Source organism: Osmerus eperlanus, chromosome 9, assembly GCF_963692335.1.
Source record: "Osmerus eperlanus chromosome 9, fOsmEpe2.1, whole genome shotgun sequence".
NCBI classification, from domain to species: Eukaryota; Metazoa; Chordata; class Actinopteri; order Osmeriformes; family Osmeridae; genus Osmerus; species Osmerus eperlanus.
In genome coordinates, this window is record NC_085026.1 from 16485101 (window position 1) to 16511483 (window position 26383).

At 46.3% G+C, this 26383-nt stretch overlaps 4 protein-coding genes across 16 annotated transcripts in view; 2 read left to right on the forward strand and 2 right to left on the reverse strand.

Moving 5' to 3' along the window:
• The window catches only part of LOC134026489 (protein unc-79 homolog), a 39410-nt gene extending 37172 nt beyond the window's left edge, over positions 1-2238 (forward strand). For all 10 annotated transcript variants that reach the window (XM_062469295.1, XM_062469297.1, XM_062469298.1 and 7 more), the window contains 4 exons: positions 316-519; positions 699-776; positions 1067-1108; positions 1615-2238. In XM_062469295.1, coding sequence (XP_062325279.1) covers positions 316-519; positions 699-776; positions 1067-1108; positions 1615-1803 — 513 coding nt within the window. In that variant the 3' untranslated portion in view covers positions 1804-2238. The remainder of the gene's footprint in view (positions 1-315; positions 520-698; positions 777-1066; positions 1109-1614) is intronic.
• Positions 2239-4891: 2653 nt separating this feature from the next.
• Positions 4892-16750, reverse strand: LOC134026825 (proline-rich membrane anchor 1-like). Its single transcript, XM_062469810.1, has 4 exons — positions 15873-16750; positions 14784-14925; positions 11414-11540; positions 4892-6810 (listed from the first exon to the last, which is right to left on the reverse strand). The coding sequence occupies exons 1-4, from the start codon at positions 16143-16145 to the stop codon at positions 6708-6710; spliced, it is 645 nt and encodes a 214-aa protein (XP_062325794.1). The 5' UTR covers positions 16146-16750; the 3' UTR covers positions 4892-6707.
• LOC134026824 (protein FAM181A-like) lies at positions 8701-21826 on the forward strand. 2 transcript variants are annotated; one of them, XM_062469809.1, is made up of 2 exons: positions 8701-9142; positions 20560-21826. In XM_062469809.1, exon 2 carries the CDS (start codon positions 20644-20646, stop codon positions 21433-21435), a length of 792 nt encoding a protein of 263 aa, XP_062325793.1. In that variant the 5' UTR covers positions 8701-9142; positions 20560-20643; the 3' UTR covers positions 21436-21826. The 2 variants fall into 2 exon arrangements, with proteins under 2 accessions (XP_062325793.1, XP_062325792.1); XM_062469808.1 differs by lacking the exon at positions 8701-9142 and adding an exon at positions 19936-20426.
• Positions 21775-26349, reverse strand: LOC134026823 (ankyrin repeat and SOCS box protein 2-like). 3 transcript variants are annotated; one of them, XM_062469806.1, is made up of 9 exons: positions 26305-26349; positions 25942-26095; positions 24824-24993; positions 24442-24597; positions 24057-24302; positions 23687-23858; positions 23004-23607; positions 22701-22854; positions 21775-22437 (listed from the first exon to the last, which is right to left on the reverse strand). In XM_062469806.1, exons 3-9 carry the CDS (start codon positions 24906-24908, stop codon positions 22277-22279), a joined length of 1578 nt encoding a protein of 525 aa, XP_062325790.1. In that variant the 5' UTR covers positions 24909-24993; positions 25942-26095; positions 26305-26349; the 3' UTR covers positions 21775-22276. The 3 variants fall into 3 exon arrangements, with proteins under 3 accessions (XP_062325790.1, XP_062325791.1, XP_062325789.1); XM_062469807.1 differs by having other exon boundaries at positions 25942-26087; positions 26305-26344; XM_062469805.1 differs by lacking the exons at positions 25942-26095; positions 26305-26349 and adding an exon at positions 25277-25616.
• Positions 26350-26383: the final 34 nt, after the last annotated feature.

Consider the following 26383-nt stretch of genomic DNA (forward strand, 5'->3'; position numbering starts at 1 on the left):
TGGGGGAGGGCGGGGTGAGGGTGGGGGAGGGCGGGGGCTGGAAAGACCAGGTCACACTGCCCAAGCAAACACTCTAAACCCAACAGCCAACAGCAGAATGTTTGCTGGACATTGTTGGGGCAGCGTGAACTGGCCTTTAAACACCATATTTACTGTCTTCTGTTGTGCATCGTGACCGAAAGTCTGGTTTATAACCGTGTGACGAATCTCAAAGCGTTCTCTCACAAGAGCGGACTTACGTAAACTCTCAGAGTACGAGGTCTCCTGGTGTTCAATTAACACTTAGGAACGCCCGCTTCCCGTCTCCTTCCCCAGACGTCCGTGCTGCACATGTGCTCGCTGTTCCACGCCTTCATGTTCGCCCAGCTCTGGACCATCTACTGTGAGCAGGCAGCCGCATCTCCCGCCCTCCAGAACCAAAACCAGTCGGAGTTCACCTCCAACGCCATCCTGACCGGCCTGGAGTTCTGGAGCAGGGTCACCCCCATCATCCTGCAGATCATGGCCCACAACAAAGTGGTGAGGAGCCGCTGGAGGGAGGGTCTCCCTCGCGGACACACTAACGACCGTTAGGAACGCGGGAGATGACTGTGATTCGCTGTGTAAACGTGCCTTTTAGCACATTTTTGGGATCTTTGCAACAACAACAAAAATCTTTACAATTCTTTATTTTAATTTTTGTAATCTTTCTGTCCAAGATGGTGGAGATGGTGTGTCTACATGTTATCAGTCTGATGGAGGCTCTACAGGAGTGCAACTCAACCATCTTTGTCAAGGTTGGAGGGAACTGTCTTATTTACATTTACATTTAGTCATTTAGCAGACACTCTTATCCAGAGCGACTTACAGTAAGTACAGGGACATTCCCCCGAGGCAAGTAGGGTGAAGTGCCTTGCCCAAGGACACAACGTCAGTTTGCAGGACCAGGAATCGAACTGGCAACCTTCGGATTACTGGCCCGATTCCCTAACCGCTCAGCCACCTGACTCCTTATGGTCTAATTGTCTGTAATAGCGTCATATTATTGAGACATTCATGTCCCTTCCTCTCTGTCTCCATCTCTCAGCTGATCCCCATGTGGTTGCCGATGATCCAGTCCAACTTAAAGGTACGTTATCTGACTCCAAAAACAGAAATTAACATTAGCAACATAGATGTACATTTCATAGATCTGCTCTCATTTGATCCGAATCAGAACTGGTTTATTGCCAAGTAGGTTTACACATACAAGCAATTTGCTTTGGTACTTTGGTGCGTAACAATAAACATATTAGTAGAAATAAAATTAGTAGTAGTATTAAGTATAATTAATTAAAATATATATATATTTAACCCTTGTGCTGCCTTCGGGTCACATGACCCAAAGGTTCATAACGAACCATCGTTGTGTTTACCCAATTTTACCCAATACAAAAACAAATAAAAATAATTTTCTTTTAACCTTTGCAATGTGGGGGGTCTTCGACAGCCCAACGGTTAAAAGAAAATGCTTCACTTTGTTTTTGTATGCGGTAAAGTTGTCGTAATACGACGGTGGGTCACAATGACTGATGGGTCAGAATGACCCGAAGATAACACAAGGGATATATAAAGAAAGATCCTTGCGTCCTCCAGCACCTGTCTGCAGGGCTCCAGCTGCGCCTGCAGGCCATCCAGAACAGAGTGAACCACCAGTGTCTGCAGGGCCAGGCTCCTGGAGCCCTGCCCACCGCCCTGCGCAAGTGGCTGCAGTGCACCCAGTTCAAGATGGCTCAGGTGGAGATCCAGTCTTCAGAGGCAGCCTCCCAGTTCTACCCCATGTGACCTGTTCTCCAATCACGTCGGGGGGAGACGACGCCGATCCCCTCCGCAGGACCAGCATGCACCTGTCCTGTCTGCTTCCTGCCCTTCCAAACTTCAGGTTGTCGCCACTGCGTCGGCCGGCCTGTCACAGACTGTGATACGGACGCTAGCTCTCTTCAGCACCCGGTGTACTTGTTATGTAAAAAGCGAGGCTGTTTGCGTGCGCTGCCGGAGGGATGGCTGGTATGAGCTTGGGCAGGCGTGTAGGGGCACAAGGGTCCAAGCAGAGGAGTTCAGGTGTGGGACAGCTGTGTGCTGCAGACAGGAGACATGAGCAGGGGACACCGTCTAAACAATCTCTCTGTGGACGGTTCGGATATGAAAGCCGCACTTTCTTTTTTTTTTTTATCGCTTGGTCGCAAGCCAGATGACTGTATAAACAATAAAATCACTTTCCTAGAAGTGCGTCTACTGTGTGTGTGTGTATTGGTTGTGTTGTGAACAAGCTTACGTTCAGCCTGCACGTGGGCGATGTAACATGGGAAGAGGCTTGGGTGTGAGGAGAGACACAATCTGGGTCTCAGGTTGGGAACATCACATTACATTACATTTACATTACATTTAGTCATTTAGCAGACGCTCTTATCCAGAGCGACTTACAGTAAGTACAGGGACATTCCCCCGAGGCAAGTAGGGTGAAGTGCCTTGCCCAAGGACACAACGTCATTTGGCAGAGCCAGGGGTCGAACCAGCAACCTTCTGATGACTAGCCCGATTCCCTAACTGCTCAGCCACCTGACTCCCTCTGCCCTCCAGGAACACAAGAACGGAAGCTGACCTGAGCCAGGCTGCCTCTCGCCATCAGAGGCGGTATCGATCAGAGGCAGCCATGTAACTCGATCAGGCGTAGCCAGCCAGCGGAGGTTCCCGAGTCAGCCAGGACTGCCCTCTCTTCTCAGGCTCCCAATCAGCCAAACACGATTACCCTGAAGCCTTAATGTGGTTTGTTGTGATGAAGCATTGTTTTCAGGTCTAACCTTGTTACATGCACTTGTCAGGGGAGGACAGGATAAATCACTGCCAAACCACCGTTTCATTTATGCTTTTCCTTCATCGTGCTGAAATCGTTATATATATATATATATTATATATTTTAAAGCTTGGGAACTGAGAAGTAATAGTTGCAGCTGGTGATGGATTTGCTTCTGGGAAGCTTTGGGCAGGTGGAGGCAGGGGAGATTAGATCAGATCATGTTGATGTTGCATGACTTCTCTCCGCCTGCTCGGTGTAAGAGGAGTCTCTGTAAGAAGCGATCGTCATGTGAGTCATCAGCTTTGAGTGCTGTCTAATGATACCTCACCGTGTGTCACACATACACACACAGAAACACACACACACACAGAAACACATAGACACAGGCTGTTTGTCATGGTGCAACTATGAATCTGTGAGTATGTTTGTGTGTGTGTGTGTTTGTAGGTGTCACTTGTTTTTGTGTGTGTGTGTGTTTGTAAGTGTTACGTGTGTGTGTGTGTGTATGTGTGTGTGTGTGTATGTGTGTGTGTGTGTGTGCGATCAAGTCCCCCAGCACTGGGGCTGCATCTGTCAGCCAGCGCCACTGTCGTGATCGTTTGAACTCACAGCCCTTTTAAGAGAACCTCTCTCATTAGCAGCTGCTTATGTAATCAGAGTCCCACAGGTATCCAGTCTCCCCGCCCTATCTGCCTGCCTGCCTGCCTGTCTTTCTCTCTGTATGCCTGTCTTTCTCTCTGTATGCCTGTCTTTCTCTTTGTATGGCTGTCTGTCTGTCTGTATGCCTGTCTGCCAGTCTGTCTCCCTGCCTCCCTGTCATCCTGCCTGCCTGCCTGCCTACGTGCCTCCCAGCCTGTCTACCAGCCTCCCCTGCCTGTCTCCCAGCTTCCGTGCCTGTCTCCCAGTCTCCCTGCCTGTCTCCCTGCCTGTCTCCCAGCCTCTCTGCCTGTCTCCCTGCCTCCCTGCCTGTCTCATGGAGGACCATACAGGAGAGCTGAGCTGATGAGCAGGCCGCTGGAGACACAGTGGGTAATTAATGCTGACCAAAAGGCCTCTCAGGCAGAGAGGGTGTGAGTGGGTCCTTAAAGATTGTGAAGGTCAGCTCTGAGATGTGCACACTCTCTCCCTCACACACACACCAGCATATCCCTGATTAACAGAAGAGGACACTAATGGAGGCAGTCCTCAGTCAGAGACAGCCAAAGATGACCCTTTCCACTTATCTGCAAACGTTCTGTTGAATTTGGAGCAGCAAGGTATCACTTTACCTATGACACGACTGGTGTGCCTTCCCTTGGATCTCGAGAGCCACACACACAGAGCCGGTTGAAATGGGGAGGCTCCCTGCTCAGGCCTGCCACATCCTGTCCTCCCCTGCGCTCTCTCCAGCGCCGGGGCTGGACGACGCTCAGTGTCCCTCGGCATCAGCGTCAAGTGGGCCGTCTCTAAAGCAGAGAAGGCAAACCAACTACTGCGGTTCCTCGTTTACGCAGCGGTTCATCCTCCTCCCTCACTGGTTCTCTTGACATGGCTGGAGCTTCACCTCGGACGCCCCCGCCCCTCCCCCACCACCACCCCCGCAACCTCTGAAGAATGGACCCAGGCCAGCAGTCTTCTGATTAGGATGGACCCAGGCCAACAGTCTTCTGATCAGGATGGACCCAGGCCAACAGTCTTCTGATCAGGATGGACCCAGGCCAGCAGTCTTCTGATCAGGATGGACCCAGGCCAGCAGTCTTCTGATTAGGATGGACCCAGGCCAACAGTCTTCTGATCAGGATGGACCCAGGCCAGCAGTCTTCTGATCAGGATGGACCCAGGCCAACAGTCTTCTGATTAGGATGGACCCAGGCCAACAGTCTTCTGATTAGGATGGACCCAGGCCAACAGTCTTCTGATCAGGATGGACCCAGGCCAACAGTCTTCTGATCAGGATGGACCCAGGCCAGCAGTCTTCTGATCAGGATGGACCCAGGCCAACAGTCTTCTGATCAGGAACAGCGTTACACTGGATCACACCCTCATCCCTTCCTGTCACTGCACTCACCACACCATATCTTTCTGTACACTTTTATTTACAAATGAAAAAGTCAGCAAAATGTATTCGCTTATGCAAATTTCATATCATTTTGGTATATAATGCATACATTGTGCAATGACTGATATTTGCTGAATATACATGAATGGCTTGCTCCATGAACATGATGACATTAACTCTTAAATGGTAGCACATTGTTTCATTTTTACTATGTATAAACATATTGTCTGATACACTGCATGTAATTTAACAGTCCAGAAGGCAGATATTTTCAAATATCAATATTTACATTCATGCATCCATGATCAGTCCCCGTCGCATTCTAGATGTGATGTATCTTATGGGCACAGACTAGGGTTACACCTGTGAGCCTTTCTCAATGCAAAGTTCATGTTCGTTTCCAGAATTCAGATCCAGCTAGACTAACATAGATTTACCCAGCCATCCAGCACATGTACAACACACACACACACACAGCGTACATCATGTCAGCAAGAAGCAGTATACCGAGCGATGTTTTAAATCCACTCTGCTGTGTTGAATCCCAGGGCGATGGAAGGTGCTTTTGGCTGCAGGGAACATCCCTGTGAAGGCTGTCCCCTCTGCATCCTGATCTCACGCTTAAGCCTCACGCCCTCCACCAATCAGACCGTCTGTCTCCGGCTCATGTGCCTTGTTTCTATAGCGATGGGCTGGGGTGGACGGGGGCCAAATTACGACTATGAAATGACATCAGAGCGTGGCATCTGAGCGTCCTGCTGTGCCTCTCCCTGAGACTGACAAAGTGGAAGATCGTGTTGATCTGACTTCCAGGGGGCGTTCGGCTGAGATCAAAGTTCTGAGGGAAAAGAAGCTGTACTGTACTGAAATGACAACTGGAAAACGCGCGTTCACAAACACCCCTCCCAGACACCCGACTTTGTGGCTGATTTTGCAGAGGAACGAAGAGAGGATGAGCCAGACGACTAATGTTCCCTCTCTTTTCAACTCGACATTTTGGACGACCCCTGCCCCAGCGTTTGACAAGCTGACAGGATTCATAAATAGGGTTAAATAATCCACCTAAGAGGCAGACCCATGACAATAACAAAATGAACCCGTTGAATCATGTAAAAATAGTAGTCAACATGTGTCCCACAAAATTGAATAAATAAATAGACGAGTAAATGGACAAGGATGACAAATGTCAGGTCACATGTCAGTCTTCCAACGTTGGTTCCAGTAGCTAGAACAAAACGTGGCCAGGAATCTGTGGACTGTATGTCTATGCCTTTTAGTCAATTAGCGGTGTAACCTGGACTTTGAATTGCATAGTCAGATGAAAAGCCATCAACCATCCCATGCCCAACTGAAGCCAGTGCCAACGCCTCTTCCAGAAAGCCAGCGTCCAAAATAAAAACATGACAGATGGACATTGAGGATTTTTTTTTAAAATGACGTTGCATTCTCCATAATAACTGCATGCACTTATGTAATCAGCTCCTTTCACGTCTCCAGGTGCTGAATAGACACTGTTCTAGGAGGTCAGGAGATGAACAGACCTGCACACTGCTCCTCCTGCCTCCCCCCCCCCTCCCGAACACCACTTCCTCCTAAGAACAGGATGTCCAGTACCTCAGGTCATGTGGAGTTTGCAGCTCCTTCAACTCTACTTATAGATCTATCAATCTATTTATTGTCTCTCCGGTTTTACGACTCCTCCTCCTCCGCAGATGTTCTCCAGGCCAGGAGAAGAGAACAAGTGATGGGTTGACCCCTGGTCGGGTCAGAGACAGAGAGAGGACTGTTTGCGGGACCGTTTAGGGGTGCAGGCGGTCTCAGCGATGTCCTGCACTCTCTGCTCCAGCAGGCTGTTTACACCACGGTGTTGTTGGGCCCCAGGGTCGTCTTCGTGTTGCGCATGCTCATGGCGTACTCCCCTCGACTTGTCCCGTTTTCCTCCTTCCGTAACGGTTTCCTGGAAGAAGAGAAAAAATCAATCGTCACAGATGTGGCCCGCTGCATGACACGTCAACGCCGATATTTTCATGGTCTGTTTACTTTAAGTTTAGGCCTGTGTCATTATATGACATTTACATTTAGTCATTTATATAAAAGCATGTGGCTGTTAACCTTTGGGACGGATTGATTTCGCGGGCTGCTGTGGATGGATAGATACACTATTCCCATATATTCTTTCTAATAAGCTGAACATTAAAAGGTCACTTCTCTCTCAGATCTATAAAGGAGAGGAAAAGATATCAAGCCAGCGCATGAAGGACGTGGCATTTAACCCTCGTGCTGCCTTCGGGTCACATGACCCAAAGGTTCATAACGAACCATCGTTGTGTTTACCCAATTTTACCCAATACAAAAACAAATACAAATAATTTTCTTTTAACCATTCCAATGTGGGGGGTCTGAGACAGCCCGACAGTTAAAAGAAAATGCTTCACTTTGTTTTTGTATGAGGTAAATTTGTCGCAATACGACGGTGGGTCACAATGACTGATGGGTCAGAATGACCCGAAGATAACACAAGGGTTAAAACAGCATGTGCTGATGTCAGATGTCATCTTCTTCAGCGGTGATGAGATTCTGTATGTGTGCCGTAGCAAAGACAGGGAAAACAACTACTGCGGTACCAAACCAACATTCCTCTGCAGATGTACAACCAAAATTCCCTGTTTTTCCCAGTAGTCCTTTACCCTTTTTTCCAGCACTTTTCTGGTGCAAACAAGCTGAAACACACCATCCTATTGCTGTTATTGGTCGATGAAGAGCAGTATCATTCAAAGCAGTCCTTTTCATTACCGCTCAGTGCTCTTATGGTTATTATGTTTGTCCAGTGTAGTGTGTCTTCTGGGCCAGCCCTCTCTGGCTGTGGCTCCCTGCCCAGGCTTACATAAGACAGAGACAGATTTGAATACAGTCAGGACAGTCATTGTCCTGCTCAATACTGTACCAGGCCCTTCCGTAGCACGGAGAAGCCTTAAGCTACATCTTAGCTCGGTGTCTCCTTCCCTCTCCTCTGAAAGGTACGATATGCCTGACGTGATGGGCACAGTCATTCTCAGTCTGAAACAAGACTTTTACCTTAAGTTTCCTTTGGGAGGAAGCTGTCTTTGCTGATGTGATATTTATTAAATTGTCACATTGCTGCACGTTGATGCAAGGTTCATGGCACAGTTATGTAATGGACGTCAGCTGACTTGCTGATAGAGAACGACAGCTGTATGGATTTCAGACAATGTTGAAGTTTAGCTTGGGGATGGTGACGTCAGTGCCCCTCTGCTATTACACAAGCTCTGATGAAACATCTATGGGAAAGTCCTCTACTAGACTTCAGGGGAGCTCAGTGGAGCTGGCCTACCAGGTGTCGGCCATCTTGGACAGATGCTGAACTCTTCTTCTTCTGGGAAATGTGACAGCCTGGGACAGGATACTTACTACCTAGCCCTGGGGATGAAGCACATCCTGCTGGGAAGATGATCTACTGGTGTGTGTGTGTGTGTGTGTGCACTTGGAGGTGTTGGGAAATACCGGGCCTCTCCCTGAAGGATGGTGCAATACCTTCTTCACAAGAGGACCCAGATAGCTCCTCATTTAGTTAATTAGCATCTCCTCAGAGGGAATGACCATCTGTTAATATGATCAGTATTCATTCATAATGTTTCTGTGTCTGCAGAACAGATTTCCGTGCTCCTGAATCCTATCATGGGGCAATAACATGCTCTTGCGTGTTGACCAGAAGAATTAAAAAACATTAGGGCGTGTTTTTTCTTTCTTCTGAGCGCCAGCTTTCAATTACTCCCGATGAGGAGAGAGTGTGTCCGCCTAGAGAAAAAGCGTTGCACCCAGCGTCTTTTTTTCTGAGCGCTCCGCCACTTTTGTGCAGCCGCTAGTTGAGAATCTCGGAACTTTTGAGAAAGGCTTCATTGTCTCTCCATTTCAGCTAGCGAGACACTCAACAGTTAGGGCGTTGAAAACGTCCGTTAATGATTAACTAATAGGTTAAGATTGCCCCAAATAATTGAGAATAGTATTTTAGATTGCAAACAGCCAGCTAGCTAACGGTCAAGAGCGGATAAGCGTCCAGCCAGCACGTTTCTGCCGGAGATAAACGCTACACGGACACACGCTAAAGCGTTCCAAACCACAAACCTGTGCTCCCTGGGATATGCAGTGTTTCTCCGGGCCAGCATGCAGAGCAGACCATTTGGACCCCTCACCTGCCTCGACTCAGGCTTTCCATAATAGATGCCAGGCTGTTGTTGACACGTGGCAGGTGGCTACACAACACTTCACAGGTCAGATTAATATTTTATATCAAAGCTGTGCAATCAAAGCACACATCCTTGTTTGAAGTTTGGGGAACGGTGAATGTTGAGTTGGGGGCATGTGTCGGTCTGTTTACAGTGCCTCTAACCATCTGGAAAGAGGAATATGCAACCGCTCAAAGAATACACGGGATGCCTAGGTAGAGTCCCAGAAAATCCATCATCCTTACACTTTTAAATAGCATCATTATTTAAAGAAAAACTGCAGAATCTTTTTGTAAATTTACCAAGGAAAGGACAAAACAAGTACAGCGGCCTCTCTTCGTGTTGAGTAGTGTCAGGGTATTTACATTTAGCAGACGCTCTTATGTAGAGCGACTTACAGTAAGTACAGGGACATTCCCCTGAGGCAAGTAGGGTGAAGTGCCTTGCCCAAGGACACAACGTCATTTGGAACGGCCGGGAATCGAACTGGCAACCTTCAGATTACCAGCCCGATTCCCTAACCGCTCAGCAACCTGACTCCCTTAGGGAGTTATTTGGGCTTCGTGCGATGCTGACTGGCATGCGGCATCGTGCCTGATTTGGACAGCACGATGTTGACACACACAGTCTGTATGAGTCCTCCTGCACTCCCCCTTGTGCTTCAGGACTGAACCAAATCACACGGAGAGGAGCGGGTTTGTTCCAACCGCTTTGCCTGACAGAAGACTGGCGGAGGAAGATTATAAAAAAACAAAAAGCTAAATGTGTGCAGGCCCAGCCAGTGGTGGCCAGGGAGAGAGACCAAGCTTGCTGATCTTGTGTCTGTGCTGCCAGGGTCTTGGCCCTACTCCAGCTCATTTTCATCGGGATAGCCCTGAGCACTGAGGGGCTGGAAGGGCTATATATAACTGCCTCTGTTTTTCTCCCTGACAAACCCTTTCTCACATTGTTATTGACTAAGACACCCAATTATTGCCTGCCCCCAGCTTTAGTAGACAACATATATATCTGTCTTGTCACACTTTCTGTCTCCAAGAAGACGTATGATTAGAGAGCTGGTGACTTATCAAAGTGGTGTTTTTTGTTTATATTTAATTCCTTCAGTTTTCTCACTCCAGTTTTCTATCGTCTCAGGAAGGTTGCATCTGTAATGAGGGCTGTCTAACTGGCCTGGTGTGTTCGTCTCCCTCAGAGGGAAAACTAGCTTGGCACACAGTCTGCAGTCCCAGAGCCCAATCCTGTCAGACCACGAGGACATGACCTGCGTGCATGTATAAAAGATGTGGCCTGCGACTGAATGACTGCGCAAATTAATTCATAAATAATGACTTGGGTTAGGGGCTACAGAGGGCCTGTATTGCAACAACACTTTCCTACCACTGGCTGCATTAAATAAATGTGCCCCTTGGCTACTAAAGGGACTGGAGAATTGCCATAATGAATTCCTAAGCCAGCCACCCATTGCTTCCGCTGCCTGACTTGCCTATTTGTTGTTTGAAAAAAATAAAATACCACACACACAAAAAATATGAGAAACAGAATTCTACAAAGGGAAGACATATTTAGCACGCATTTTCATAGTTTCATGAATAAAATTACTATAATAGAGCTACTAAATTTCTCCAGATGTCTCCTGTGTGTGTTTACATGTGAAAATGTGTTTCAGTACCTTATGTGTATGTTGGCTGACACGGTTGCGTGTGTGTTATGTCAGTCAGTGTATAGGATCTATGTTATGTGTGTGGATGTGTGTTTCTGAATGCATGAGTAGCACACTGTGCTGGATGTCAGACAGGGATCTGGGCTTGGGCAGTGCTGCAAGCCAAACCCCCACACATCTCCATCAAGATAGAGAAGGGAAGGTTCACATCGCCACAACGACACGGTTGTTGTCTTCCTCTGGTAACCTATCCTGTCTTCACTTTACAATAATCCTTGCTGCCAATGCTAAAATGCTCCCACCATTATACTTATACATTATTAACTAAAACGGAGTCTACAATGACAAACAGAACAAGGAAGATCCAGCATTTCCTACTGAAACAACAGCAAGTGGATCATTGGTTACACATGCCGGTTCAATCAAATCGCTACACTACTGGGTTGGTAGACACTGTGCCTGCCATGATATGTCTCTGAATGACATCCACCTGTAATGAATCTTTGCTGTGACCCAAGTGTCCCAGTCCTGGCACCTGACCTCAGTGTGACCCGGTGAGGTCACGGTCGCTGTGTGAGTGACGTGTGACGTGTGCCTGAGCAGAGCAGGCTGTGTGCTGTGGAGAACACCTTCAGAAGCAGCAGGCTCTGGCCTACCTCTTAATAGCCTTGTAGCAGATGATCACGGCTGAGAGGAGGAGAACAACAGAGGCACAGCCGACTGTTCCCAACAGCGCCATCTCCATCCACCACGGCCTCAACAAGGGAGCCACGGGGTCCACCACTGTCAGAGAGAGAGAGAGAGAGAGACACAGAGAGAGAGAGACAGAGAGACAGAGAGAGCAGATAGAGAAAGAGACAGAGAGAGAGAGAGAGAGAGAGAGAGAGAGAGAGAGAGAGAGAGAGCAGATAGAGAAAGAGACAGAGAGAGAGAGAGAGAGAAAGAGACAGAGAGAGAGAGAGAGAGAGAGAGCAGATAGAGAGAGAGAGAGAGAGAGCAGATAGAGAAAGAGAGAGAGAGAGAGAGAGAGAGAGAGAGAGAGAGAGAGAGAGAGAGAGAGAGAGAGAGAGAGAGAGAGAGAGAGAGAGAGAGAGAGAGAGCAGATAGAGAAAGAGACAGAGAGAGAGATAGACCAAATAGAGACACAGAGAGAGAAAGAGACAGAGAGAGAGAGAGAGAGAGAGAGACCAAATAGAGACACAGAGAGAGAAAGAGACAGAGAGAGAGATAGACCACATAGAGAAAGAGAGACAGAGAAAAACAAAGATAGAGGGAGAGAGGAAGATAGAGGGATAAACCGAGCGAGAGACAGACAGGGAGATATAGGGATAGACAGGGGAAGATAGAGGGAGAGAGGAAGATAGAGGGATAAACCGAGCGAGAGACAGACAGGGAGATATAGGGATAGACAGGGGAAGATAGAGGGAGAGAGATGATAGGAAGGAAAGAAGGAAGAAAGAAACAAAGGAAATCCCATCAGACATCATATCACAGTGATAAGTTCATCATGCAAACTGCCCCAGCCGAGATACAGAGTTTACCGAGTTTAGCCTATATATTACATAACCTCATCTTAGACAGACAGCCAGTAATGACAGCGTGATGAAATCCCATTACTTATCCAGTGCAAAGCCCATGTTGTAAATCAATGTGCCAAGAGCTCCAATTAAATATGCATTGATTCCCAACCATCTCATTATGCATGGCAATATCATGAAACTTGGATGTGCTTTTCTACTAAGATTAAAGCGTTCACCTTTTCCCCCTGTTCTGAAGTTCAAGGTTGACGGATATCTAACCCTGTTCCATGAATTATTTAAAGTCCAAACTTCTTTGCGCTGGTATTCTGTGTCCAAACCGAATGACACCTTCACAATTTGCAGCCGGCAACCACTTTATACCTGCAGTTTAAGACCACTGATTGTGGACTTTAAACATTCAAAAGACCAGTGTACCTGATTTGGTGTTACTCGCTTGCTACTCTGTCATCCTATTGATGTCCAGGTGAGATCCTACAACTAGGTCTACTATTGTCCAGCAACGTGGAAATGAAGTGATGAAACAGGATGAGGAGTATTTGAAGAGCAGGCTAGTTCTTAATTGGAGGGGCGAAGGCCTTTTACTTTACTCCATGGCAACACAAACGCCGTGGTAACGCTGAGGAGTGTAACGGAGCAGATACCTTCGGAGTGAATGACGAGGCAGGATTCTACCCCGGCACGTCACACAAGTCACTACGGATCTCGGACGCCCCTCTCCCTCCTCTTTCTCTCAGCCAACTTCCGTTTTAATCCGGCACATTGTCAGTGGCTGTAGGATTTATTCTCTCCGGGGTAAGGATCGACTTCATTGTGATGAAGCTCTTTCGTTTGAAGGGTCTTCTGAGCTATTTAAAGAGGACAGACTCTTACTCAACAGTGCCAATTTCCCTCATTTTCTCAAACTGTTGGTATATTTGTGGACTCACTTTTTGTCCTACTTTACCATGCAAACTATGCATATTTATAGCTACTTAAAAAAGCATGGTGGTAAGTAGAATCAGGGCTGACAGTTCTGGCAAACATCAAAATAAACTGGCTTTACTGTGAGAAAGAATTACAATGTGCACTTGTCACTGGGGCATATTTGATGTGCTTTAGCTCTTCTACCTCTTAAAATGAGTTTTCACCAACAGTAAAGAGTTTAAAGTTTCAGGTTCTCTTGGTCATTATTTGTCATAGTTTGTTAAGGCTTCTAAGCATCTCAGTGAAGCCAGGTTTAAGCCTTGCCCTTGCCAGTATACATTTCTCCCTTAAAAGACCAAATTAGCCTCCTTTCCGAGTTTAGTATCAGTTTCCATGCAGTGACCTTGACAACAGTGATGAGGAGGTCTATAACTACGCATGTGTCCACACAGTGAGTCCAGAGAAAAAGAGGCCCATATAAATTAACTAACACAGAAAATCGTTGAAGCTGATTGGTTGAGACTTTTCCACTGCTGTCTGTTGGGTTTTTGTTGATGAAGTACTGGTCCTTATGAAGGATTCTGGATGACTGGTTCTAGAAAAGTCTCAGTAATAATCTGGAATGAGTGCACCAGCACTCATTCCAGATTTTCCACTAGCTGGAATCTTGAGTTTTTGTCGATCACCATTGTGAACCAGACACAAAACGGTAATCTTACACCAGGAACCTTTAAGTGCTCGGGACAACATACGGTATAACATGCTGTACGTACAATATCATTTTCAGGAGTAAAACAGATCAAACTGATTTGTCTTCTATAATGGTGCTACTGAGATATCAACAGCAATTAATGTTTGGTTTTTCTATCCTTCAAGAAGATACGATTTCAACCATGGAAACCACAAGCAACTAGGAGGCAGCAGACACTGATACCTTCTCACACACACACACACACACACACTCAAAAACATGCACACACACACTCACAAACAAGCACATACACATTGCCCTCGGCTTAACATCACTACGCAGACGGTACTGCTGGGCCAGTTCATTAGCCCCTTATCTGTATCAAAACCTAATTTAATGAATTCATCTCTGTTTTAATCAGGGGGGTCCTCCAGGGGAAACACAACCACAGATCCTGGCAGCCCAGTAGGCAGCGCTTTCACAGGCAACCAGGAACTCCCCAAGGTCAGGCCAAGCATAAAAATGTGTTGAGCTGTCAGCATCCTGCTGCCTCTATCACACTCTCCAAGTCAGCTCGGAAAAAAATATGTTTTTTCGGGATCAAAACATACCCAGCAGTCTTCCCATAAACGTCCCGTTAGAGGATTCTCCCCAGGTGTGGCTCTAGTGTAATGAAGCGTGAGATAACAACGGAACACATCCTTTTCACTACAATTATTTGGCACTATTTGAGACTGTTATTTGAGCTGTCCTCTATTTGGGGCTCCCACCCAGTGTGACCAGGACGTGTCTCTGTGATTCAGGAGTGAGTGAGTGTAACCAAGCAGATGAAGACAGGAGATTGTGCTGTGAGTGAGACGGGGGAGAGAGATAAATGAGCTGGGATGTTACCTGTGGCCACCATTAGTCGTGGGGGAGGCGGGGGAGGAGGGGGAGGGGGGAAGGGAGGGTAGCCTCTACACTGGCATGCCAACTGGCAATGGTGGCTGGCTTCCTCTGCTGCCGACTGCAAGCATGACCTCTGGAGTTCACCCTGATGGAGAGAGAGAGGGAGAGAGAAATTCATTATTGTCTGTGGAAGAGTCGATATTTATCCAAAGTGAAGCTCTAATGATCCCAAAACAAGCGTACAGTCTGCATAATTTCTCCGTATTTATTTTTTCAGTCTTGAATGTCAGCCTTGACGAGCAGTCCTCTATACTGAAATGGAGAAGAGAGACTGGAATTTTAATGAACTGGACGTGGCCGAGCACTACATCAGAGATGCGATGCACTATCTATACTAGCGCTTCAGCCAACAGCATCATAGTTTGTGTTGCTGTGGGTTTCCTGGGAGTGCCACAGTTCCTTCTCATCTCTGCTGTGTTGCCTCTACAGCAGCTGCCTTTGTAGACATGCAGAATAGTATCACGTCTACGGCCAGAGAGAAACCACCCACCAACAGAGTGGGCAGTAGGCTGCCCTGAGGATTGTGTGTGGGTGGACTTAGAAACTCGAGCAGATCACATTACACATGAACCTTGGCAACGTTTCGCGCCTGTACGGCAGCTCTGTAGGAAGTAGAGACAGAAGTTGGAGTATTGTATCCTACTCATCATCAGCATGCTGGCTCACTGCGTGGTGATAGCATGCACTACCAGTAGTCATATGAATGTCACGTAAGTTATGGATTTGAAATGAAAGCGGTTCAGAAAACCGTCATAAACTTCCCAGAGCTGACGTTACACTGCCATCTCGCCTTAATGTTTTGGGACCAACTCACCGGTATACCTAAAGGTGTTGGGCGAGATTGGACTATGTACTGTGTAAATATTTGATAATTGTTCGACCCAACATTTCATAAAGTTTTGCTCACATGAATTAATACCCGACATTAGTCTATGAAAACCACCCATGAACTCCACTTACATTTGCGTAATAGGCCTACCTCTTCATGCGTAAAATTGTAAGTGGCGCGCATGTACACAATAGCCTTCTTACCTGGCATGAGAGTAAAACCTGCGAGAGAAGGCAATGACCGAAAAGTAGAGGCCATAAACTTAGAGTAAATGGCAGTAGATGTTGGACCAGCATTCCTCCTGCGCTTTTCTCGAAGACACTAGGCAGCGTATCGAACAAACTAACACAGTACACATAGGATTGGACCGTTTGGGAAATTATCATCCACCGTATCCAATTCGGCGGCAATTGTGACAAGGGTCTCCAGCAATAGTTTATGCCACAATCATACTGAAATTCTGTTATCGATGGCATAGGACAGGCAACAACAAAAAATGGCCTGGTAATCTCGATGATGCATTTCTCGAAAGTTGTTTCTGCTGCTTAAACCTCAACCCGAATCGCCGCGCTTGGTCTGCCGTTACTCCATGTGATTTGAGGGCGGTAGACGGCCCATACCTTACATCCCTCCTCGGGTAAATACATGAGTGCAAAATACTCAAGCCATCGAAGTTGAAGCATTTGCTGAGAAATATCTTCAAAAATATTTGTCGACAGAACTCTTCGAAATAACTGAAAACTCACGATACATCCTTAACTTAGTGAAGCATTATGTACACAAATGTGCAGGTCCGGAGGAAAGAGACAAGGTTTAAACTGATGCATCTCTTCAAAACCAAAAGACTGCGGGCTACAAATTGAGCAGAGAGCATCGCACCATCGCGCATCTAGGAAGTACACGGCACTTGATGTTGCATATAGTATTCCAGAAACTGAAAATCTGTTGTAGAATAAAGTTTAACAAACGAGTGATTATCAAGACACGTAAGTCAAAATGTTCATTACGCAAGAAAATTCCATTTTCAAAGGGTATTTCTATGGAGAAGCCCTACGTTTTACGGCGCGGACTGGTGCTGTTTAAAGCTCGGGGCACGATGCGCGTGCGATTTAGATGACGCTTGATAGACCGAATGAAAGTCAAGTACTTGAGTCAGGGAGAGAAAGAGAAAATCATTTAACTACTGTACACTTACACTATAGTCCCTCTTAATAAGAGGCTGATAACATTTAAGTCTGAAATGGTGATGGTCTGGAAATATATATATATATATATATTGAAACCATGGTGGTTTCAATATAATATGTCATTTTTTTGTGAGAATACAATTCGGTTTTGACAAGTCTAGGCTTTTACCAAAACATTATATTTGTTCTGACTTTCATGTTTAACGGTTAGTTATGATGATGACACCGATACCTTGTACAGAGTCGCCTACCTAAGGAGTTGCATCAGAACCAGGTTTATACCAGAGGAAGAACACTGGTTACATTCCCAAAAACAAATGAACCAAAATGTAGTTACACAATGGTCTGCTGCTGAAACTATTTAGAGGGTTACACAATTTGTCAGCCCTTCAGGTAAACTCCACATTGTTTTTTTAAATGATTACATTTAATCAACCTTTTCACATGTAAGTTTTTCATTGATAACCCTCAGAAGATTTTTCAAGCAGGTCCAAGGCTCATTAGAGAGAAGTAGCCAGAGGGAGGAGTTGGCATTTGAAAGATCTGACTTGTGGCTTAAATAACCGAGCTATCAGCCTATTTTGACATGAGAGATAAATTGTACACAAGACCTGGCATTTAGAAATGTTGCTTGTTTCATGAAAGTAAACGAGCATCAGTTCAGAACATTTCCCCCCAAATATTGCTTGTTTAGAACGTAGCCAATGCACGTTTTAGTGATGTTGTTTTATATTAAGTATCTGTACAGTCAAGCATTTTACCCAGAGGTTATTAGTATGACTAATTGAATTGGTCAAAATATTCAAGCGTTTTTTTTGGACTTGCACATGTATGCATTGCATGTGTCTGTACCCCATGTTGCAGGAGAGTCTGAACAGCATGTGAGTGTTGTGTTGTTGTAGTTACTCAGAGCATTGTGGGGTTGCTGCTCAATCCTCTTCCCCGTATCGATTAACTGACAAAGAGGAAGCTCAGCATCACTCAGATCCGGTTCTGCCTACTCCACTCCATTCCTGCGAGCCCGAAACATCTGCCACAATGACGTCCTCCACGGGCTTTCAACAACACACCGAACAGCATTCACAGCTAGATTGTTTACGGACCAGAGTGATCGTTATAGGATTACAGCAGTGCAGTTTAAAAGTTCCTGTGTATTTTTAAGCTTCCGAGCCTCCTTTCATAGCCAATAAGGTTTCAGGTAAAACTGGAATTTATCGTATAGTCACTCAAATTCTGTGGAATTCAACAAAATATCAGGTCTATGTGTATTCTGCTGTGGTCCCCTGTTGAATTGTTGGGTCTCAAGTCTTACTTCAGGATTACATTGCCATCTAGTGGGACACACTGGTAACTCAAACTATGCTATTCCTCTCCAATGTGTGGCAACTCTGGAATTACTGAAGATATCATCTACAACTGAGAACAAACAGGTAACATTGTGTTTTCAAACTGGATTTGCTGTTTCGTGTTTGCAGAAAGCTGTCTTTTGAGTTAGTGAAATGGGTCTACTTCAGGAATCAAGATGCAAAGGGATGACAGCAAGATACCGATAGTGGGACTAGGGCTCTGGGCCAGAGGGCAAGTTTGGGTAATGCATAGTCAACACTGAATACACACTCAACCACTATAAAAGTACAGAGGACAGTGCAATGGGAACTTGTGTATGTCTGACAACAAGCACCATGCTCCTTGCATGAAAACGGTACTGGTATACCAACTGGTTTTACACTTTACTTTACTGCTGCCCCTGTAGTTTTTCCCAGGAGATGCTGCCCTTCACGATGTTCACTGTACAGAACACATCATTCAAATGTGATTATTTTAACGACAAAATGTGAGTCCTATTCCTATTTTTTACTCGATTTGAGTCTAACGTAAAACTGGCTATATTGCCGTGTGGTGGCAATCTAAGAATCTCTTAAGACTTTCACATCAATCTAAAATGGTTGACAAACTTCGCCCCCCCATCTATCTTACTCAAACTGGCATGATGACAAGGGTGTGTAGTCGGATTTATTTGTGCCACTCTGCTTCCTCTCTCTCTCTCTCTCCCACCCTCTCTCTCCCTCTCTCTCTGTCACTTCAAAAGCACAGGAGTAGGGCAACAGGTCTGGGGAGGGGTGCACCATTGTTAATTGGCCTTTTGAGATGAACAGAGAGGTGAATGAAGAAAAAGGGAAGAGGATAATAGGGTCCCGCCGCCTCTACAGTGGCTGGCTGGTGAGAGGAGGGTGAGAGATGACCCCCCCGTACCCCTCTCCCCGTCTCAAGAGCTGGTCGAGTCAAAGCAGACATCCATGATGATTCAGTATTATAAGATGAAGCCATTTAGGGCACTGATGGACAATATTAACACACATTATATTTCAGGTGACTGCATTCGTTTTACATGAACAACTGAATATACCGCATTCTTGCAACGCGGCTTGCGCGCAAATATTTAAGTTAATATATCGGAATAATTCCTATAGCCTACGCGTGCGCTTAAACAGCGCCCCTGTGGTCATGGCTCCCAGGCTCAGGGCAGCGAAGCGGTATTGTGGTTGTAGGCATGTGGTGTAGGTTACTTACCAGACAAGCAGTTTCCTCACATCTCATGCCACACTGCTGCCATGAGTAGGTGGTTCAATGGAACGATAGGTACTCCTTTTCTTTAATAAGAGGATGGAGCTCAATTAGCATTTCACAAGTTCCTCCCCCCCAACCCCCCACCCTGCAACCTTCCCTGCGGAGTCCATGCTTTCTCCGGGGATTGTCCTGTTTTTGGCTCTTGTTGCCGTTGGCAGGGTGACAGTATTCGAGTGTGCAAACTTGTGCTATTGTCCGCGGGCCAGAAGGAGCCATGGAGACCCCACTAATATGACACAGGAAAATGTTTGCTGATGGCAATTCTATGGGCTTTGTCCAACTCTTTCTCCTTCATGACGACTCGATTTAAGTCTCTAAATGTTTGACTACAAATGCAGGAGTGCTATCCAGCTCCTTTCCCTTTGTCCCGCGAGGTTTGAATGAGTAATTCAGCTTTTGTGTCGCTCGATTGAGGGGGCAAACAGAAAGACAAGATTCTTGAGCGTTCAAGCCCCCTTTCCATGGATATGTGCTCCTAAGATCCCCCCTCCTCACCAAGTCCTACATCTGACATCACTCTTGGGGGTTAGATCAAAACAAAGCACCTCAGTCTGAAACCAGCTCTCAGTGATGAAGAATGCACGTGTATTCCACCAGACTCTTTATAAAATTCAAACACAGCAATGGGACAATTTCAGACATGGTGAGAACTTGATGTTCCATGAGCGCTCGCAGACGACCTGCACAACCCACTGCTAAAAAAATATCGCATCTATTAGCCGCTTTTCTTGGAGGATCTCCATGACAACAATTTGCAATGGTTAAGAATTCGATACCGGGGCGCTTGGAAGCTGATTGGGGTGCATTGTGAGGGCCTGGGGTCGCTGATTGGTTCAAGGGAAACCCCATAACTACATGGAGTTTATATTCATTCAGCTTGTTGAAGTGCTCAGTGCACATCTTGGAGAGAGTGTGGAATGATTGTCTCAAACAGAGGACATGGTAAGTCCTTTGTGATATTTTCAAAGATCTCCTCATTGTAGTTTCTGTCTGTGTGAGTATGTGAGTTATGTATGCAATCTGACCCCACAAAGGGCAATACATTGAATTTGTTTCCATGTCTCTTCATCTATAGATTATCATCAAGACGAGGCGATTCACATCTTGCATCGTCGGATTCGGTAGCATGGGTTAACTGGTTCAAATTGGTTGATTCGACATGGCAAACCCAGACAGTGAAGTAAAAACGTTGCTGAACTTTGTGAACTTGGCCTCTAGTGATATAAAAGCGGCCCTGGATAAATCCGCCCCGTGCAGACGCTCCGTGGACCACAGAAAATACCTGCAGAAACAGCTGAAGCGGTTCTCCCAGAAATACTCTCGGATGCCAAAATGCCACCCGCACAGATCCACCGAGTACGGAAACGGCAAGGCCAGTTCCTATCCCATGGGGACTTCACATCGCGGCATGAAGCACGTTGGAAACGAGACTTCTGATGCGCTCTGCGATGAGAATATAAAGATTGCTGTGAATTCTGCAGCTGAAAGTGATAATGCAAAACAAGAGCACGTGCCCATGAGAAAACGTCAACTCCCGGCATCCTTCTGGGAAGAACCCAGGTTAGGGCAAACCAACGTTGACCCGCCGCAGTGTGGATGGAAAAGGAGTCCTGTCAAATCAGGGCCAAGCGAGATAGAGAAGAGGATTAGCGTTCACGAGAAGGTCGTTTTCTCCCAGAGACGTGGCTCGGTGGATAAAGAACCACTGGACATCCTTTCACACAACGTGAGTTTGTGCAATTGCTGCCCTTTTCAGTACCCAGGACATCACGTGTTCCAGGGCCACCTTGTGCTTCCCCATTCGGCTATGGGACTCTGGGGGAAAGTCGCTGAGGAAACGGACACACCTGACACGCCACACAGACCCAACCACACGCACGTCGTGGTCAAACCTATACCGACCAAGCCCACTGTGCAACCCTCTATTTTCAGCGTTTTTGGCTTCATCTGAAAAATCATCACGCACGTTGAATTAGGTTAGGAGCATCATCAATAATTAAGAGAACTGTGATGATAGTGACATTTCTTTTTTTTAAACAGTATAATACAACTCTGAAGCACTTAACTAGGTAACGTATACACAGTTTGTTTCAATACGTTCATTTCCTTTTAGTCATTTGAGACATAGCAAAGTGAAATTGAAAATGAAGCATGTTAACATTTTATGTGACATTTAATCACTTTTGAGAGGGGAGCTCCGACTCTTGATGAGATGTTTTCAGAAAATGTATCAAACTTGTAAATATTGACATGAGAATTGACGTTTTTATAAATAGAAAATACATAGGAATAATGATGAACAATTACATTTATTTTTAAATAAATAGAAAATGTTGAATCTCTGTCTTTGGCTCCAGACCATTCACATCAGCATTCATATTATTATGGCCGGGAGATTTACAGAAACCTTCTGATCTAAATCCCTTGGCACATGCACATGTATGCCAGGTGCAAAACTCTCTGCATTAAAGAGGCCTGGCTTGATGAAGAAGAATCCAGAGCTTTTAAAGACCTCCATGTAAACAAGTTGTCGGAGAGCTGTATTTATCACTAAAATTGCATGGTTTTAACGTCAGAATTAAACCATAATTTAATTGGGTGCTTTTAATAAAACTGTGCAATACCACATACAGAGAAAACAAGGACAGAGATACGGAGTATAATAATATAAAATAAAACTTGAACTAAGACAAAGAATGATATGTAAATTCACCACAGCACACATAAAAAAAATACATATTTTTGCCTGGATACCAGCCATCTTCAATCATGTCTGTAACATGAAACCAGGGTTATGAGTCCGAGAATATGTCCAAAGAACTGTCCGTGGTTAGACTTAGGTACTGGATCAATCTTCCAGGCAGGGGTAGGGTGTTCAGCGACCCAAGCCTGGCTACGCCCACCTGCCCACGAACAGCCAGCCTACAGAGGTGTAGCAGCGGGCGGGGTGAGACTGCGAAGACAGAAGAAGATTGGATTAGTTAGAAGTGAGTCAGGTTAGGATAGGTTTCATTGTTCCATTCCATTGCAAATTGCTGCCGCCCCCCCCCCCCCCACACACACACACACACACACACACACATATATGAAGAACGTCTAATTTAATGGTCACATCCTCAAGGATGTAAAAAAAAATCTGTCCCACCCACATTTGAAAATGAAAGCTATGCCCCTGGAATGAGTGAGAGAAAGGAAAAAATATTTTACAGCACTAACCTGTCTTCCTCTTCACCAACTGCCAGTCTTCCCGGCTGTCTAGTACTTCAGTGAGTGTGGCACACAGGGAAACATTACTGACGTAGTCCAGCAGCAAGTCGATGACAGGCCCCGCCATGTTACACACGGGTGAGGAAGAAATCCACTCACAGAACTATAGGGAAGACAGGGCCAGTCAACATGTGAGTAGGCAAGACAATCACGCCTACAGTATGCTATCATCCACCTTTTCAAATACAACCTTTTTGTAATACATCCTAACATAAATAAGTGCCTGTGATGCAGAATATACTGTAGCTCTACCTGTGTTCTGCTGGCAGGAGTCGTCCCTATGCAGGTCAAAGACAGCATGTCGTCGTTCAGCACCCCCATGTTGACACCTCCCATGTATGAGCGGGGGTTGTGGGGGGTCGGCTGGGGCCTGCTGCCATGCGCACATGAGAAGCAGGCCCGGGCGTTACAACCGCGGTCCAGGAGATACTTGAGAAGAGGTAGGTTGTTCTGACAGAGCACCACGGCACTGGGGAAGCTAGTGGGGAAGGCTGGGGTGCTCGCGTTCACATCAGCCCCACTCTCCAACAGCAGAGCAACAGTTCGGACACAGCCCTGCCTGACTGCCAGCAGCAGGGGGCTGACCGGGTCCAGACGCACACTAGCCCCCGCTTTCAGCAACAGCTCAGCTGTCTCTGTCCTCCCGCTGGCCACAGCGAAGTACAGGGCAGTGGCTCGGCGATCAGCATACTGCGTGGAGTAGCTGGGGGACAGAGTGGCGTTGACGTCCGCACCTGTCTTGAGCAGGACGGCTGTTACCCGGTCGCTGCTGTGCTGGGCAGACAGGTGGAGGGGGCTGATGCCGCTGTGACGGATACGGGGCCGGCTGGTCACTGGAACGAGCAGCGACACGATCCTGGAAAGCAGTGTGGGGAAAAGGCGTCAACAGAGCAGCAAGCGGACTTGGTGAAAGAGAACACCCCGCTGCGACTTACTCGTGGTGTCCAAAGCGGGCAGCGATGTGAATGGGCAGCAGTCCTGCCTTTGTGGGCTTGTTTGCGTCGGCGTTGCTGGAAAGCAGCGCTGCTACGACATGCCTGTGACCTTTCTTACTGGCCTCACACAGAGCTGTGGCACCGTCGCACGTGTGCATGTTGACATCAGCACCTAAGAGAAAAGATATATACTGTCAACAAAGAACAAACGGGTGTGTTTGGTTGTCTCTCCTTACTTATTATATTATTATAATCACTCCTTTGTTATATACTTATTTAACAGTTAATACTGACAGTTCTACACTGAGGGAAGGAGAGAGGGGAGGGGTGAGGGAGTGAGGGAGGGAGGGGGTGAGTGAGGGACTTCTACCTCGTTTGATGAGGTACTGCAGGCCCTCTAGCCGACCCTGCTGAGCTGCTGCTATGAGTGGGGCGATGCAGTAGGTGTTCGGGGGGTTGACTGTGGCTCCGGCTCTGACCAGCAGCTCGCAGATGTCTGTGTTGTTCCTGCACGCTGCTTCGTGGAGGGCCGTCCAGCCCTGGTGGCACCGCTGGTTCACCGTGGCTCCGGACGACAACAGGAGGCTCACCATGTCCACGTTCTCCCTCTCGCACGCTGCCAGAAGGACGAGATAGACAGATCAATCTCACGCACTCACATACCTTCCACCCTCCCCCACTTAGTCACCTCAACCCCTCCCTCCCTCAGTGGAGAACCTGTTCTATGTTCCTTGCTAGTCAGATGGAGCCTGTACCTTTGTACAGGGGGGTGTCCTTGTTCTTGCTGCTGATGTCAGGGTCGGCCCCTGCCTGTAGGAGACACTGCACACAGGACAGGTGGTCACAGGAAACAGCCAGCAACAGAGCGGTCTGCTCCTGTAACGTGCGCTTGTCAACGAGGCCTGGCTGAGCTGTAGGAGAAAAACATTTCAGCATCCTGTCAAGTGTAGGACAGTTTTACGGCAATGTATCTTTACCTCACACAAAGAGCGCATCTCCAACAAGCCTGACGATATGTAATGGTTGAATAGAACTACAACCAAACAATGTGACTGCCCAGTCAGTCAATCTAAAATCCTCTCAAACAATGGCAATTTTTTCCATTGAGAAACTTTCAATGAAAGTCTCAGTCTTTACCTCTCAGTAGTGCCTTTATGCATTCAGCCTGGCCACAATAGGCTGCCTCGTGCAAAGGTATCCATCCTTCATGGTTCCCTTTCATCAGGCTAAGAGGAGATGCCACGGCCAGCTCGTTTACAGCAGTAACATCCCCATTACGAATGGCACACACCACTGGATCAACATCCCTATGAAGAAACAGAAGTGTCAAAATCTATTGATATTAACAGTTAATATGAATTCTTATATTAACACTTCAACTGACAGAATGTGATTATTTAGACTGCGGAATTAAATGTGGTAGATTCGTTTATTGGTCCCTTTGTTGATGTCGAACAATCAACCTTTCCAACAGTATAGCCTTTTATAATTGTACAAAGCGCCTATTTTCAGGAAAGTAGCAGAATGGCTGTTAACCTATAACTGGGCCAAGGGATTATCCCCGTTATCAACAGAGACAAAAGCACTTACTCTATTGACTCTGCCGCTGTGCCGTCTTGCTGCCATCTCCTCCCCGCGCATCTCAAAATACTGCTTGGCGATTTTCCCAACGACGAATTAGCTCTATTTTCACCATTTCTAAATTGCGACAAATACTCAGAATAACTAAATCGAGTCATGATTTTAGCGTCACCGCGCACGAAACAGGGAGAACGTGCTGCAGCGGTCGGTCAATGACAACCAACAGTGGGGGAAGAACAGAAAGGGGCTCAGCTGTGCTTAGATTATTTTAGGACTGTATTGACATGTGACAGCAGCGGCAACGCCATATATGTCACAACACGCCAACGGCTAAGATAAAGAAAACGACACCACTTTCTGAGGCACGTCAGCTATGCCGTGGGACAAATGTTAACCCGCACATTTTTACATAATTAGTCTCTCTATGTAGCCTATGTATACATTTATATTATTAATATAATAGGCTGGTAGTCCTTCTATGTTAACACTGGGATCAATCTTCTTGCATTGAGTTGATGCTTTAAGGACCTTATTTCATGAAGAGCTCAAATAAATCTAGCCATTAAATTGATGTCACATTTATTAAGTTAGACTGTAAGAAATTTTAAAAAACGCTACAAGAAATTCCATCACATTATATGGACAGTGTATTTAAACAGCACCAACTGTCTCACCGTATAGGTTCAGTTAGTCTTTATTTTGGATGAGAGGCAGCCTGGTCTATAGGTTGCTCTCTGGCATAGTGTCCTGGGCTCCCATTGGTCCTTGAACTGGCTGCAACATCCTGCTAATCCAAGAGCCTTCTGTTGTCCTCATCGCTCTGTAACTCTCCAAGTAAAATTAACTTAAAACTTAAAACTCTGAAATGAGAGTTGCAATAATAAACATTTAGACACGTCCTCATATCCCAAAAAGTAAAACATTCCCAAGAAAATGATCTCACAGCAAGTAAGATAAACAGAACAACTGGTTATTGGAAGATAACAGCACGCAAAACGAATCACAAAAGTTAACACTCGAACATTATTTCTACGTACAGTTCAGATGTTCAGCCTGAGGACCAGACGCAGTCTTGTTGATGTGAGAGAGTACAGCTAGCTGTGCCGTCAGATAGCT

Bases quoted from the DNA above. Each gene is read 5' to 3' on its own strand.
- LOC134026825 (XM_062469810.1), bottom strand. From the start codon at position 16,145: ATGCCATCGATAACAGAATTTCAGTATGATTGTGGCATAAACTATTGC. The intron at 14,926-15,872 runs GTAAGAAGGCTA...TCTCTCCATCAG, and splicing joins AGGTTTTACTCTCATGCCAG to GGTGAACTCCAGAGGTCATG. The intron at 6,811-11,413 runs GTAGGCCAGAGC...CTCTTCTTCCAG, and splicing joins TGCTACAAGGCTATTAAGAG to GAAACCGTTACGGAAGGAGG.
- LOC134026824 (XM_062469809.1), top strand. From the start codon at position 20,644: ATGGCAAACCCAGACAGTGAAGTAAAAACGTTGCTGAACTTTGTGAAC.
- LOC134026823 (XM_062469805.1), bottom strand. From the start codon at position 25,425: ATGACTCGATTTAGTTATTCTGAGTATTTGTCGCAATTTAGAAATGGT. The intron at 24,303-24,441 runs GTACAGGCTCCA...TCCTTCTGGCAG, and splicing joins GGACACCCCCCTGTACAAAG to CGTGCGAGAGGGAGAACGTG. The intron at 22,855-23,003 runs GTAGAGCTACAG...TCTTCCCTATAG, and splicing joins CTCCTGCCAGCAGAACACAG to TTCTGTGAGTGGATTTCTTC.